This window comes from Eucyclogobius newberryi, unplaced genomic scaffold (genome assembly GCF_026437365.1).
Source record: "Eucyclogobius newberryi isolate DKJ021-1_F unplaced genomic scaffold, fEucNew1.0.hap1 SCAF_22, whole genome shotgun sequence".
Classification (NCBI taxonomy): domain Eukaryota; kingdom Metazoa; phylum Chordata; class Actinopteri; order Gobiiformes; family Gobiidae; genus Eucyclogobius; species Eucyclogobius newberryi.
The window spans coordinates 26,129,384-26,142,462 of NW_027315857.1; the positions used below are offsets into that span (position 1 = coordinate 26,129,384).

The window sequence follows — 13,079 nt, forward strand, 5'->3', positions numbered from 1 at the left end:
TCTAAAATGAACCACTTGAAAAAGGCTCCAAACTCTCCTTTATGTCTCTTTATTTTTGCACAAATACTTAATCTGTGCAAATGTAGAGAAGATCTGTCAAAAACACCAGAAATGCAGCACAAAATAACACAAAAGCGTCACGAACCTTCAGCGCAGCGCTCTTTCGGCCGCTCCAGTGACGTCATCACGTCACGCCCCCGGTCACGCACAGTAGACACGTGGGCGCGCGCTCACGTCTGCACGCGGAACACACGCGGGACACACACGCGGGACAGACGCGGGACAGACGCGGGAGCGGCTCCCGGTGCTTCACAGTGATGAGTTCTGTTTAGTTTGAAGTGTTCAAGTTTGTTTGGTTCATTCGACATTTCCACGTGTTTATTTTACGTGACACTAAAATAAACGCTGCTTTTCGAAAATAGAAATCCACGATATTAGACCCTGTGATTTAAAGTCTTAAAGTTTGTCCTTGTGGTAAATATTGATTGTACTTTTACATCAGTCGTGTTGCACTTTGTGAAGAAAATTTGACCAAAGTTGAAAATGACGTCAAAAAGCGCCGTTCCAACAACACTTTGAATGTGACTTACACCTTTCTGACAGTTTAAACAATCATTCAACGAAATAAGATGTAAGATTTAAATAGACTTTGGCTCTTGTTTACTCTCTGGTTGCTAGGTAACAGTTGCAGAATTGCCGCTATGTCATATTTGCTGGGAACGTCAAACGAGGAAGTGACATTATAAACGTCACCAAAACGACAAAATGCTTTGACACTCAAGGGTCGTCTTACTGCGAGCGCCTCTCCACAGACCGGACCTGTAACCCGCTCGTCTTACTGCGAGCGCCTCTCCACAGACCTGACCTGTAACCCGCTCGTCTTACTGCGAGCGCCTCTCCACAGACCGGACCTGTAACCCGCTCGTCTTACTGCGAGCGCCTCTCCACAGACCGGACCTGTAACCCGCTCGTCTTACTGCGAGCGCCTCTCCACAGACCTGACCTGTAACCCGCTCGTCTTACTGCGAGCGCCTCTCCACAGACCGGACCTGTAACCCGCTCGTCTTACTGCGAGCGCCTCTCCACAGACCGGACCTGTAACCCGCTCGTCTTACTGCGAGTTCCAATTCAAGTATTAAAACAACACTTTAAACTACATCAAAACTGTTAACTGTTGTTGTTGTGTTACTTTTAATGCAGCCTTCTTCTTCTTCTTCTTCTTCTTCTTCTTCTTGTTTTACGCTTTACTGTAAAAAAAAAGAAAAAAAGAAGAAAGAATTCAATGACCTGTTGTTGCTTGATGACATCATTAAAACTATGATGTCATATAGTCCTACAGCTTATGAGTCAAGTCCTCATTTAGCTACCAAACGCCATTAAAAGCACCACAACAACAACAACAACACAACAACCGCCATTAAAAGCGCCACAACAACAACAACAACAACAACACAACAACAACCACCATTAAAAGCACCACAACAACAACAACAGCCATTAGAAGAAGAAGAAATCTGTGTGAAAAAGTCTAAGGAATAAAGTCTGGCAATAATTTAGCGCTTGGATACCAACCGCCATAAAACACCGAAGAAGAAGAAGAAGAAGAAGAAGAAGAAGAAGAAGAAGAAGAAGAAGAAGAAGAAGAAGAAGGAGAAGGAGAAGAAGGAGAAGGAGAAGGAGAAGGAGAAGAAGGAGAAGGAGAAGGAGAAGGAGAAGGAGAAGGAGAAGGAGAAGGGGACTCTTAAGGCCATCTAAACTGTAAAGTATAAAGTCTAAAAAATAAAGTAGGTGGCGGTAAATGCCCCTTGGCCGCCATTAAAACAACAACAACAACAACAGATCGGACTTGTTTATTCTATACTCGACGTGTCAAGCACTGCTCATTCCCTCATGGCAAACCTGGACTGGGACGTGCACCTGGCACTGCCCAACTGCAACGCACAAAACAGAGCGCTGATAGAAGAGCTTCAAAATAAAAACAAGCAACTGATGGAAGTGGAGGAGAAACTCAGGAAGAACAAAGATGTGAAGCAGATGCAGACCGCAGACCTCAAGTTCCTCAAACAAACGCTGGAAAGCGCTGAGGCTTTTTACCGAGCCGTGGCGAGAGAGGAGGAATCGGAGAAGCACCTGACGGCACTGGCGGAGCGAGAGGCCGGGCGACTGGCGCAGGAGTCCTCCAAGTTGAAAAATGAGGTCCGAACGTTGGACGACCGGAGCAACATGACGGAGATCCAGATATCCAAGGTCAAACAGAAGCTGCAAGACTTCAAGAATCAGATGAACTGGAACCAGCAGACAATGGACGCCTTCTTAGAGGAGTCGGGCCACAAAGACGAGGACACCATGGCCATTATCAAGTACCGCCAACAGGACGAGCAGACCATCAAGTCCCTCACTTTAGACATTGAGAAGATGACTGTGGAGGTCAAGGAAAAACGCAAAGCTCTCGACAAAGAGGTAACGGAGACACTGTCTACACAGATTGCCCTGGACCAAACCAATGACAATATGCGTCAAGTTCATCAGGAAACACAGCAGTTCATTCAGCAGTGGGAATTCACCCTGAAGCACATGAAGCAAAGCGACAGTGAGATGAATGACTGTGCCAAGCAATTGGCAGCGATGAACCAGCAAGTCAGAGAAAAGAACATCACTATTAGAGAAAATGAGCAGTTGCTCAAAGCCCAACAGATAAACAACAGAGAGATCGAGAGGAAAGTGCTGAGGGCCAAGCAGCTCGACCTCGAAATGCATAAGGAGCTGAAGGCGCACGAGGACAACTTCAACTGTCTCAAGGACGAGTTAAGCACCTGCAGGAATACTCTGGAGAGGACAAAATGGGAAGTGGATGCCGCTAAGCCCCGCATATCTCGACTGAAGAAAGAGATCTGTGACAATGATACAAAACTGACAACAGTCAGAGCCCGAAACAAAGGCCTGGAGGAGAAGCTCAAAAGAGTGACTGAGACAGCTCTGAGTGAAGAGGAAAAGGCGGCTCAGATGGAGCGCTTTCTTCAGGAGGAGGAGGAGACAATCGCAGAGTTGGAAAAGCATCTGCAAAAATACACGCAAGAGTTGTTCAATAGCAATAACAAGCTGCAGAGTCTGAAGGGTGAAGAGAAAAAGGCTCACTCCCAAATCAGCAGGAGCAAGAGCACCATTCTCAAGCTGGAAAATGAGCAAAGGAACGTTGAAAGGGCTCTACTGTCACAGCAGATAACCATAAACCAACAGGAAGCTGAAATCAACGCCCTCACTGCCAAACTGGAGCGGCTGCAGGGGACAAGGGACGCAGAGGAGAAGGAAACGTACGACAGGAAGATCTTAGAGCTGACGGTGGCTCTGGAGGAGAAGAGGAAACAAGCGGCTTCGCAGAGCAGCATGCTGAAGAAAGTCGAGGAGGACATCTGCAGTTTTAGAAAGAAACTGGACAGATGTGAAACCCAGAGGAGCAATCTGGAGGAGAAAGTGGAAGAGCTCGAGCTGCTGTGCAAGACCAACCAGAAGGAGCTCAATCTGTGTCGGTCGCAGAAGCCGCAAAACAAGATGGAGCACAATATCCTCAAAATGGAGGTGAAGCGTAAGCGCGATCTGTTGTACGATAAGAGTAACAGTGTGAAGTCTCTGGAGACACAGCGACTGGAGTTTCAGAGAGTGATGAAGGTGCAAGAGGAAACGATCCGCTTTAACAAAGAGGTGCAGGCCCAAGAGCTCAAGTTCATCGAGCAGGAGAGGCTCGAGCTGAGCGTAAAGTTGAATGAGAAGTTGTTAAAGGTCGACTTGACGATGAAACGCTTTGATGTTTTGACCATTTCCATGACGGGTCCCGAGGGGGAGGAGCCTGAAGTTTACTACGTCATACGGGCTGCCCAAGAAAAGGAAGATCTGAAGCGCAACAGAAACAGCCTGGACGCTAAAATACATAAAATTGAACGAGACAATCATGCACTAGAGAACACTATTTATATTTTCAACTGTTCCAACTCGTTATTTCGTGAGTCCTTGAATAGAGACAAAGAATCCATCCCCGAGTTCTCGGAAAAGACAAAGCTAGAGGAGCAGCTGAAGGAGGCAGAGGCCACACTGACGCTGAAGAAGATGCAAGTGCAGGGGCTGGAGCAGGATTTAGAGGACATGAACAGCACCTTTGAGAATCTGCTGCAGGAAGAAAGTCTCGAGAAAGAAAAGGTTGAGGGCAAGACGGCGCTCGTCGCTAAAATCAAAAAAGAAGTGGCGTCTCAGCAAGAAAAGATTGACAGAGCTGCAAAAGAGTGCTCAAAGTTGATAAGAGACATCCGCTCAGCTAAACAAAGCAAGGGTGAGACGTTTGAAGAGAAGGACATAAGGCTCAAAGAACTAAAGGAATTCCACCGAAACATTGACAAGATGCTGGTTGAAGCCATGCAGAAACACCCCGAGCTCAGAGCAGCGCTGACAATGACCTTTGATCAGGCAAACCTGTCTTTGCCTTCTCTGGCCTCCACTCCCTCCAGCGGCAGCAGCAGGACCAAATCCGGCGTGGCCCATAGCTCTGTATCACTGCCGTCCCCCTCGGGCAGCCGCGCTAGGTCCTCGAATTCCCAGTTGCCCACTGTGAACACGGTAGAGCTGGGCCTCAATCTACCCGTCGTGTCCCGTACACCCTTTGCCTACGGCAGCCTGAGCTCGTGCAGTGGCAGCAGAAAGAAACGATAGAGTCAAGACTGTATTATTTAAAACAGTCATTTCTAAAGTACAAAATAGAAGTACAAGATGTTCACTCAAAACTCAAACAGGTCGCCTCCACCTCGCATATTCCACCTGGTTCCTACAACAAAAAAAAAACGTACAAACTTATTGCCTTAGCTAAACCAAGTAGCATCGCTTCAAAGAAAGGAGCAAAGGAAAAAACACCCTTTACTTATTTCTTTGGAGTAATTCATCTTTCATCCATCCATCTTCCACTTATCCGGGGCCGGGTCACGGGGGCAGCAGTCTAAGCAGGGATTCCCAGACTTCCTCTCCCCAGACACTTCACCCAACTCCTCCGGGGGGATCCCGAGGCGTTTCCAGGCCAGCCGAGAGACATCCAGCCGAGAGCCATCCGGCCGAGAGACATCCAGCCGAGAGACAACCAGCGAGTCCTGAGTCTTCCCCGGGACCGCTTCCCGGTGGGATATGCCCGAAACACCTCCCCAGGGTGGCGCCCAGGAGGCAACCGGAACAGATGCCCGAGCCACCTCAGCTGGAGGAGCAGCAGCTCACACACACCCCTTGAACAGAGGGACCATCACCCCGGTCTGCCAGTCCAGAGGCACTGTCCCCAACCGCCACCTGATGTGAGATGGGACCGCCAGAGACGTGTCAGTCAAGACAGTCCTACAACGGAGCCCTGCCACTGAGGAGTTTGACAACAACCTCAGTGACTTCAGCTTGGGTGATGGACGAGTCAGCCTCTGAGTCCCCGGTCTCTTCTTCCTCTTCAGAAGACGTGACTGAGGGATTAAGGAGATCCTCAAAGTCCTTCCACTGTCCGACGACATCCACAGTCGAGGTCAGAGGTCAGCAGGCCTCCACCCGCACCATAAATGGTGTTGGTGAAGCACTGCTTCCTCCTCCTGAGGCGCCGGACGGTTTGCCAGAATTTCTTTCAGGCCGACCTGATACTGATACTTGTCAACGGCCACAGGAGTCCTACCAGCCAAAGAGGCCTGTCATGCCTCCTTTTTCCGCCTGACGACATTACCTTACTTCCAATAATTTTAATCTTACATTTGATAAAGTTGTGTATTGGTTGTGTACATTTCACCATTCTCCTGTTCTTCTTTTGAAAACATTCACTTACACTTAACTGATAAGTTCAAATGTACAGTACAATAATAAAGTTTTTAGACTTGGTCCAGGGCAAAAATGGGTTGTTGGTAGAACATTTTATTGATCAAAAAGATTTGGTTTGTTTGAATGATGGGCAAGGGACCCAATATAATGTGAAAAACGTGCAACGAGATAGCGGGCTTTAGCAGTTGGGAAGTTCTTAATAGTTTGTCATTTGGAAGCGATCACTGCATTGAAAGCTTCTAGCCTGGTCATACTGTGCTGACTAAAAAAAAAAAAAAAACACAAATTCAAAAGCCATTTTTCAAACTGTCAGTGTTTTATGCCACAATTCACAGGAACTTGCTTCTGTGATTCGGTGCATCCTACGACGATGAACAATAATAAAAGCATTAGAATAATAATCTTATATAGAATAAGGCACGAATAAAAGAAAAACAGAAAGAAAAACAATGATGATCAACCATGAATAATTTGATATGGGCAACAATACAACAGTTTGACAGCTAAACATTTAAACACACATTCTTCAGTATTTTGTGTGCAATTCAAATATTTGAGTAAATATATATTTTAGACAGCGCTAAATCCCACCGCGTCGTTCAAACTGGACCAGACGTGTTTCAGGAAGTGCCAACTCCACTGGACAAAGTGAAGTATTACTGTGATGTCATCCGAGAGCCTGCAGCGCATTGAGTCATGTGACTGATCACATGGCTTGTTGTCGTGGGAACCTGACTTAAAGCTTGATGATGTCAGAGTCAAAGCGTACTTATGAGGCCTGCAGAGGGGTATTATGTCTTCCGTGAGTCTGGTGGAAGAAGAAGAACTGAAGAATGTGTCTAAAGGATAAAGTCTGGCGGTGATGTAACTCTTGGATACCAGCCGCCAGAAAACACCATAGAAGAAGGTTTCCGTTGATCTCCTGTCCACACTCAATCCAGTAGGTGGTGGTAAATGCACCTTTTCAGTTGGCCGCCAACTGCCATTACAAGTAACACAACAACAACATCACACACAGAGCCCACGACCGAACCACGCTCATTTTGAAGAGTCAAATATGGCTTTGTTTCACAGAGAAAGATGAGCACCACCTTTGCCTCCTCCAGCCGGCCCAGAGCCGTGAAGAACCAGAGCCGCTACAGAGAAGAGCCGCCGGACCAGACTCAAAGCCACTATGGAAACATTATGTACGATCGCCGTGTGGTCAGAGGAAACACCTACGCCCGGCACCTCATGTCCAAAAGCACTCAAGCCGAGTTGGATGAGATACAGAGGCAGGAGGAGCAGAAGAGGAAAGCTGCGGCACGAAGAAGAACTCGGGAACAGGTCCGAGTGAGAACTCCAGAGCCTGTGCAGGGCCGGCAGCACATCGAGGTCCAAACGGAGCTGTACCTGGAGGAGCTGAGCTACATCGTGATGACCAGTGATTGTCACTGCCAGACGGACACCTTCCTGGACAAACCGGACCCTCCTCTGTTCATCCCAGCCAAATCTGGTATGGACGCAGCCACTCAGATCCAGGACGGAGAGCTGTTTGACTTTGACCGGGAGGTGCAGGGCATCCTGGAGGTGATGGTGGGGAAAGTGATGGAGCAGTCGCTGTGTGAGGTGATGGAGGAGGAGGAGCTGGCTTGTCTGCTAGCTCAGCAGAGGGCATTTGAGGAGAGACGAAACGCAGAGCTGGTCGAGGTCCAGAGACTGCGGGAACAGGAGAGGAGGCACATGGAGGAGAAGGAGCGGAGGATTGTCCAGCAGAAGGAAGTCTTGAAGAAAGAGAAGGAAATAGCAGAGAAGGTTGCAGCTCGAGCATTCACGCGGCAATACCTGGCCAACCTCGTCCCATCCGTCTTCACGTCGCTGCGATGTCATGGATTCTTCGTCGACACAGTTCAAACTGACGTTGAAACTAATTTCATGCCATGGCTGATGAACGAGGTCCTCTCCACTTTGGACAAAAGATTTGCTGCACGCTCTGCACTGGATGATTTCATACAACTGACCTGTACTGAACGATTGAATGCATCTGACCTGAACTGGATGATTTAATAACCACCCCGACACCTGACCACACCCCTGACACATGACCACACCCCTGACACATGACCACACCCCTGACACATGACCACACCCCTAAAACCAGATTAAAGGTGGACTGCTGATGGAAATGAGCGCTTTATCTACAATCTGGTGTTGAACATCTTTGTTTTTTACCAGCTCAATGTCTCTGTACATTGTCCCTTCAAATAAAGACTGAACTAAAACAGAGACAGAGTGAATTGACAGGTCCATATTCACCTGCCGTGAATGACACATAGACATGAGTGTCGTTTGCATAATTGCGATGGGACACACCACTGTTTTGTATTAGCTGTCCCAATGGCAGCATGAACAGATTGAACAGAAGGGGTCCAAGGATTGACCCTTGGGGCACCCCACAGGTCAATGCCATGCTCTCAGAGTCACCAATCTCAACAAAGTATTTCCTGTTTTTAAGGTACGACTTCAACCAATTTAAGGTCATACCAGTGATGCCCTCCCAGTCCTCTGACCTCTGTAGAAGTATCCTGTGATCGACCGTGTCAAATTCAGCACTGAGGTCCAAAGACTAAAGCAGGCCTTACCATCATCAGTGCTCAGACGGATGTCATTTGTCACCTTAATGAGAGCCGTCTCAGAGCTGTGATGTCATCTAAAACCGGACTGGAAGTCATCAAAGGAGTCACTTATCAGGAGGAACTGAATAAGCTGTTGATAAATGACTTTCTCAAAGACTTTTCCCAGGAAAGGCAAGTTTGAAATAGGTTAATGGTTGTTTAGTGTTGTGGGATCGAGGCTGCTCTTTAGCCGCGGCTTAATAAACTCAGTTTTCAAGGCCGTTGGGAATGTTTTGGATTTAAGTGACATGTTGACTATTTCAGTAAGTGGAGTCAACAAACTACTCAGCACGGACTTTAAAAGTCTAGTGGGCAACATGTCAAGGCAGCAGGTAGAAGAACTCTCGCAAGTAGAGGGCTGATGATGGTCTCATGGACACTTTCTTCAGTCACAGGTACAAACTGAGGCAGCTCCACGTGTTTAACTGGCTGTTGAATTGCTATTTGTATTGTGGGATTGAAGGTGTTCTTAATGTTCTGCATCGACCACATTGACATTTGAAATAAACACCCCAAAAAACAACCTGTGGGTAATTATTTCATCTCTGAAGACAGCACAGACTCTGTCCCCCTTTTTGTTTTGTCGTGTTTCGGATTCAAACTCAAAGTTGGGTGAGGCAGATTCAATTAGAACTACATTTCCTGTGTTTTTGCCATGTTTCAGTTCAAAACATAAAATCGAGATTATAAGAAGAAATGAAATGATTAACTAGATAATGTACAATGGCTGAAGCTATTGTTAGTGTCTGCATTCTTTCGTAAAAGTACTACATGTGTGTAGTAAAGACTTTATTCTTGTTAGGCTCGAGCCATGGAATGGAATGTTCATTCCATGGAATCCTGGAGTCTATTGTTCTTCTCCTGGTTTCTTATTCCTATTATTCCTATTTTTCATGTTCAGACCGGGGCATTTCTCACCCTGAACATGGGGTCATAGTTCACACATGGGGTCATAGGTCACACATGGGGTCATAGGTCACACATGGGGTCATAGGTCACACATGGGGTCATAGGTCACACATGGGGTCATAGGTCACACATGGGGTCATGGGTCACACATGGGGTCATGGGTCACACATGGGGTCATAGGTCACACATGGGGTCATGGGTCACACATGCGGTCATAGGTCACACATGGGGTCATAGGTCACACATGGGGACATAGGTCACACATGGGGTCATAGGTCACACATGGGGTCATAGGTCACACATGGGGTCATAGACGCCTAAACTCCAATAAAATGGAGCTTGCGGATCCACACGGCCGTGTGGTTTGTTTAAGCTGAAGTTGTGTCGTGTAGTTTAGTTAGTTTATTTATTTATTTATTGTGGTTTGGTCAAAAACAAAACAAAAGGTGCTCAACATTCAAGCACAAAACTAAATTCGAGACATTAATGTTTTTTGACCAAGTGCAGCAGAAGCCAAGGCTTATTGTGCCGACCTGTCACTCAAACGCTCAACATTGATGGAAATTTTATAGTTCACAAGACACAGTTCATCAACAAAAACAACACTACATAATACTGGACACTACATCACACTGGACACTACATCACACTGGACAGTAAATAATACTGGACACTACATCACACTGGACACTACATCACACTGGACAGTACATCACACTGGACAGTAAATAATACTGGACACTACATCACACTGGACACTACATCACACTGGACAGTACATAATACTGGACACTACATAACACTGGACAGTACATCACACTGGACACTACATAATACTGGACACTACATCACACTGGACAGTACATAATACTGGACACTACATCACACTGGACACTACATCACACTGGACACTACATAATACTGGACACTACATAATACTGGACACTACATAATACTGGACACTACATCACACTGGACAGTACATAATACTGGACACTACATAAAACTGGACACTACATAACACTGGACACTACATCACACTGGACACTACATAATACTGGACACTACATCACACTGGACACTACATCACACTGGACACTACATAATACTGGACACTACATCACACTGGACACTACATCACACTGGACACTACATAACACTGGACACTACATAATACTGGACACTACATAATACTGGACACTACATAACACTGGACACTACATAACACTGGACACTACATAATACTGGACACTACATAATACTGGACACTACATAATACTGGACACTACATAACACTGGACAGTACATCACACTGGACACTACATAATACTGGACACTACATCACACTGGACAGTACATAATACTGGACACTACATAACACTGGACAGTACATCACACTGGACACTACATCACACTGGACACTACATCACACTGGACACTACATAATACTGGACACTACATCACACTGGACACTACATCACACTGGACACTACATAATACTGGACACTACATCACACTGGACACTACATCACACTGGACACTACATAATACTGGACACTACATAATACTGGACACTACATAACACTGGACACTACATAACACTGGACACTACATCACACTGGACACTACATCACACTGGACACTACATAATACTGGACACTACATAATACTGGACACTACATAACACTGGACACTACATAACACTGGACACTACATAACACTGGACACTACATAATACTGGACACTACAACACAAGTTTCCTTCACAAACATTCAAGGTTTTAGAACAAAGCTGCATTTTTATTCTGTTAAATATTTTTCTATGATTGTTTCCTTAAAGATCTTTTTAAACAGAAATAAAGAAATGGCATTTTTTAATTCATCGCAACAATTGTTTCATAATTTAACTCCTTTACTTGACAAACAATGACCCTCGGCGTGGTTCTCACATAAGCTCTGTCAAACACGCACGCACAATGACCCTCGGCGTGGTTCTCACATAAGCTCTGTCAAACACACGCACAATGACCCTCGGCGTGGTTCTCACATAAGCTCTGTCACACACACACGCACAATGACCCTCGGCGTGGTTCTCACATAAGCTCTGTCACACACACGCACAATGACCCTCGGCGTGGTTCTCACATAAGCTCTGTCACACACACACGCACAATGACCCTCGGCGTGGTTCTCACATAAGCTCTGTCACACACACACGCACAATGACCCTCGGCGTGGTTCTCACATAAGCTCTGTCAAACACACGCACAATGACCCTCGGCGTGGTTCTCACATAAGCTCTGTCACACACACACGCACAATGACCCTCGGCGTGGTTCTCACATAAGCTCTGTCACACACACGCACAATGACCCTCGGCGTGGTTCTCACATAAGCTCTGTCAAATATACACGTTCCCCTTAAATTATATTTACTTTCCCTCTGGGTAAACTTTATCCTCAATGATGTAGGGACTTGATTACATTTAACTAAATACATCAATTTAGCAGTAAACAGGTTTTACCAAATCATAACATTTTAAAAGCTTAGATTGAATGAACAGAGTGACTCGGCGAGTTATAAGATGCAGGATTGATCCGTCTAATGGCCTTTTTTTGTAGAATGAAAATTGGTTTGGTTCTAGTTTTGTTTGTGTTTCCCCAGATCTCAATACCATATGTTAAATATGTTAAATATGTTAAATATGTTAAATATGTTAAATATGTTAAATATGTTAAATATGTTAAATATGTTAAATATGGAGTAATGAGAGAACAGTAAAGTAAATATAAGGCATTTTTGTTCAAAATATACTGCAATTTGTACAAAATTGCAATAGTTTTTGACACTTTTTTCAGTACATTTTGTATGTGTGTTTTCCATAAAATTTTGCAATCTATGATCACTCCAAGAAACTTAATGTAATTGACTCTTTCAATTTCATAACTATTTATTTTGATTTTGATATAATTATCTACATGTTTGTTACTGAATACCATACATTTTGTTTTATTTAAGTTCAATGATAATTTATTTAATGCAAACCAGTTGTTTCGTTTATGCAGTTCTCTCTCCATCACCTTCTGTGGTATCGTCTGTAGTAAACTGTGGTATCGTCTGTAGTAAACTGTGGTATCGTCTATCGTCTGTAGTAAACTGTGGTATCGTCTGTAGTAAACTGTGGTATCGTCTGTAGTAAACTGTAGTATCGTCTGTAGTAAACTGTGGTATCGTCTGTAGTAAACTGTGGTATCGTCTGTAGTAAACTGTGGTATCGTCTGTAGTAAACTGTGGTATCGTCTGTAGTAAACTGTGGTATCGTCTGTAGTAAACTGTGGTATCGTCTGTAGTAAACTGTGGTATCGTCTGCAGTAAACTGTGGTATCGTCTGTAGTAAACTGTGGTATCGTCTGTAGTAAACTGTGGTATCGTCTGTAGTAAACTGTGGTATCGTCTGTAGTAAACTGTGGTATCGTCTGTAGTAAACTGTGGTATCGTCTGTAGTAAACTGTAGTATCGTCTGTAGTAAAATGTGGTATCGTCTGTAGTAAACTGTGGTGTCGTCTGTAGTAAACTGTGGTATCGTCTGTAGTAAACTGTGGTGTCGTCTGCAGTAAACTGTGGTATCGTCTGTAGTAAACTGTGGTGTCGTCTGTAGTAAACTGTGGTATCGTCTGTAGTAAACTGTGGTGTCGTC

At 45.2% G+C, this 13,079-nt stretch overlaps 1 protein-coding gene and 1 pseudogene across 1 annotated transcript; both read left to right on the forward strand.

Moving 5' to 3' along the window:
- The first annotated feature begins 701 nt into the window (after positions 1-701).
- Positions 702-4,698, forward strand: LOC140371568 (coiled-coil domain-containing protein 39-like). The gene is made up of 2 exons (XM_072458737.1): positions 702-734; positions 1,840-4,698. Exons 1-2 carry the CDS (start codon positions 702-704, stop codon positions 4,696-4,698), a joined length of 2,892 nt encoding a protein of 963 aa, XP_072314838.1.
- A 2,190-nt stretch (positions 4,699-6,888) lies between these two features.
- Positions 6,889-7,881, forward strand: LOC140371777 (radial spoke head protein 3 homolog pseudogene; annotated as a pseudogene).
- Positions 7,882-13,079: the final 5,198 nt, after the last annotated feature.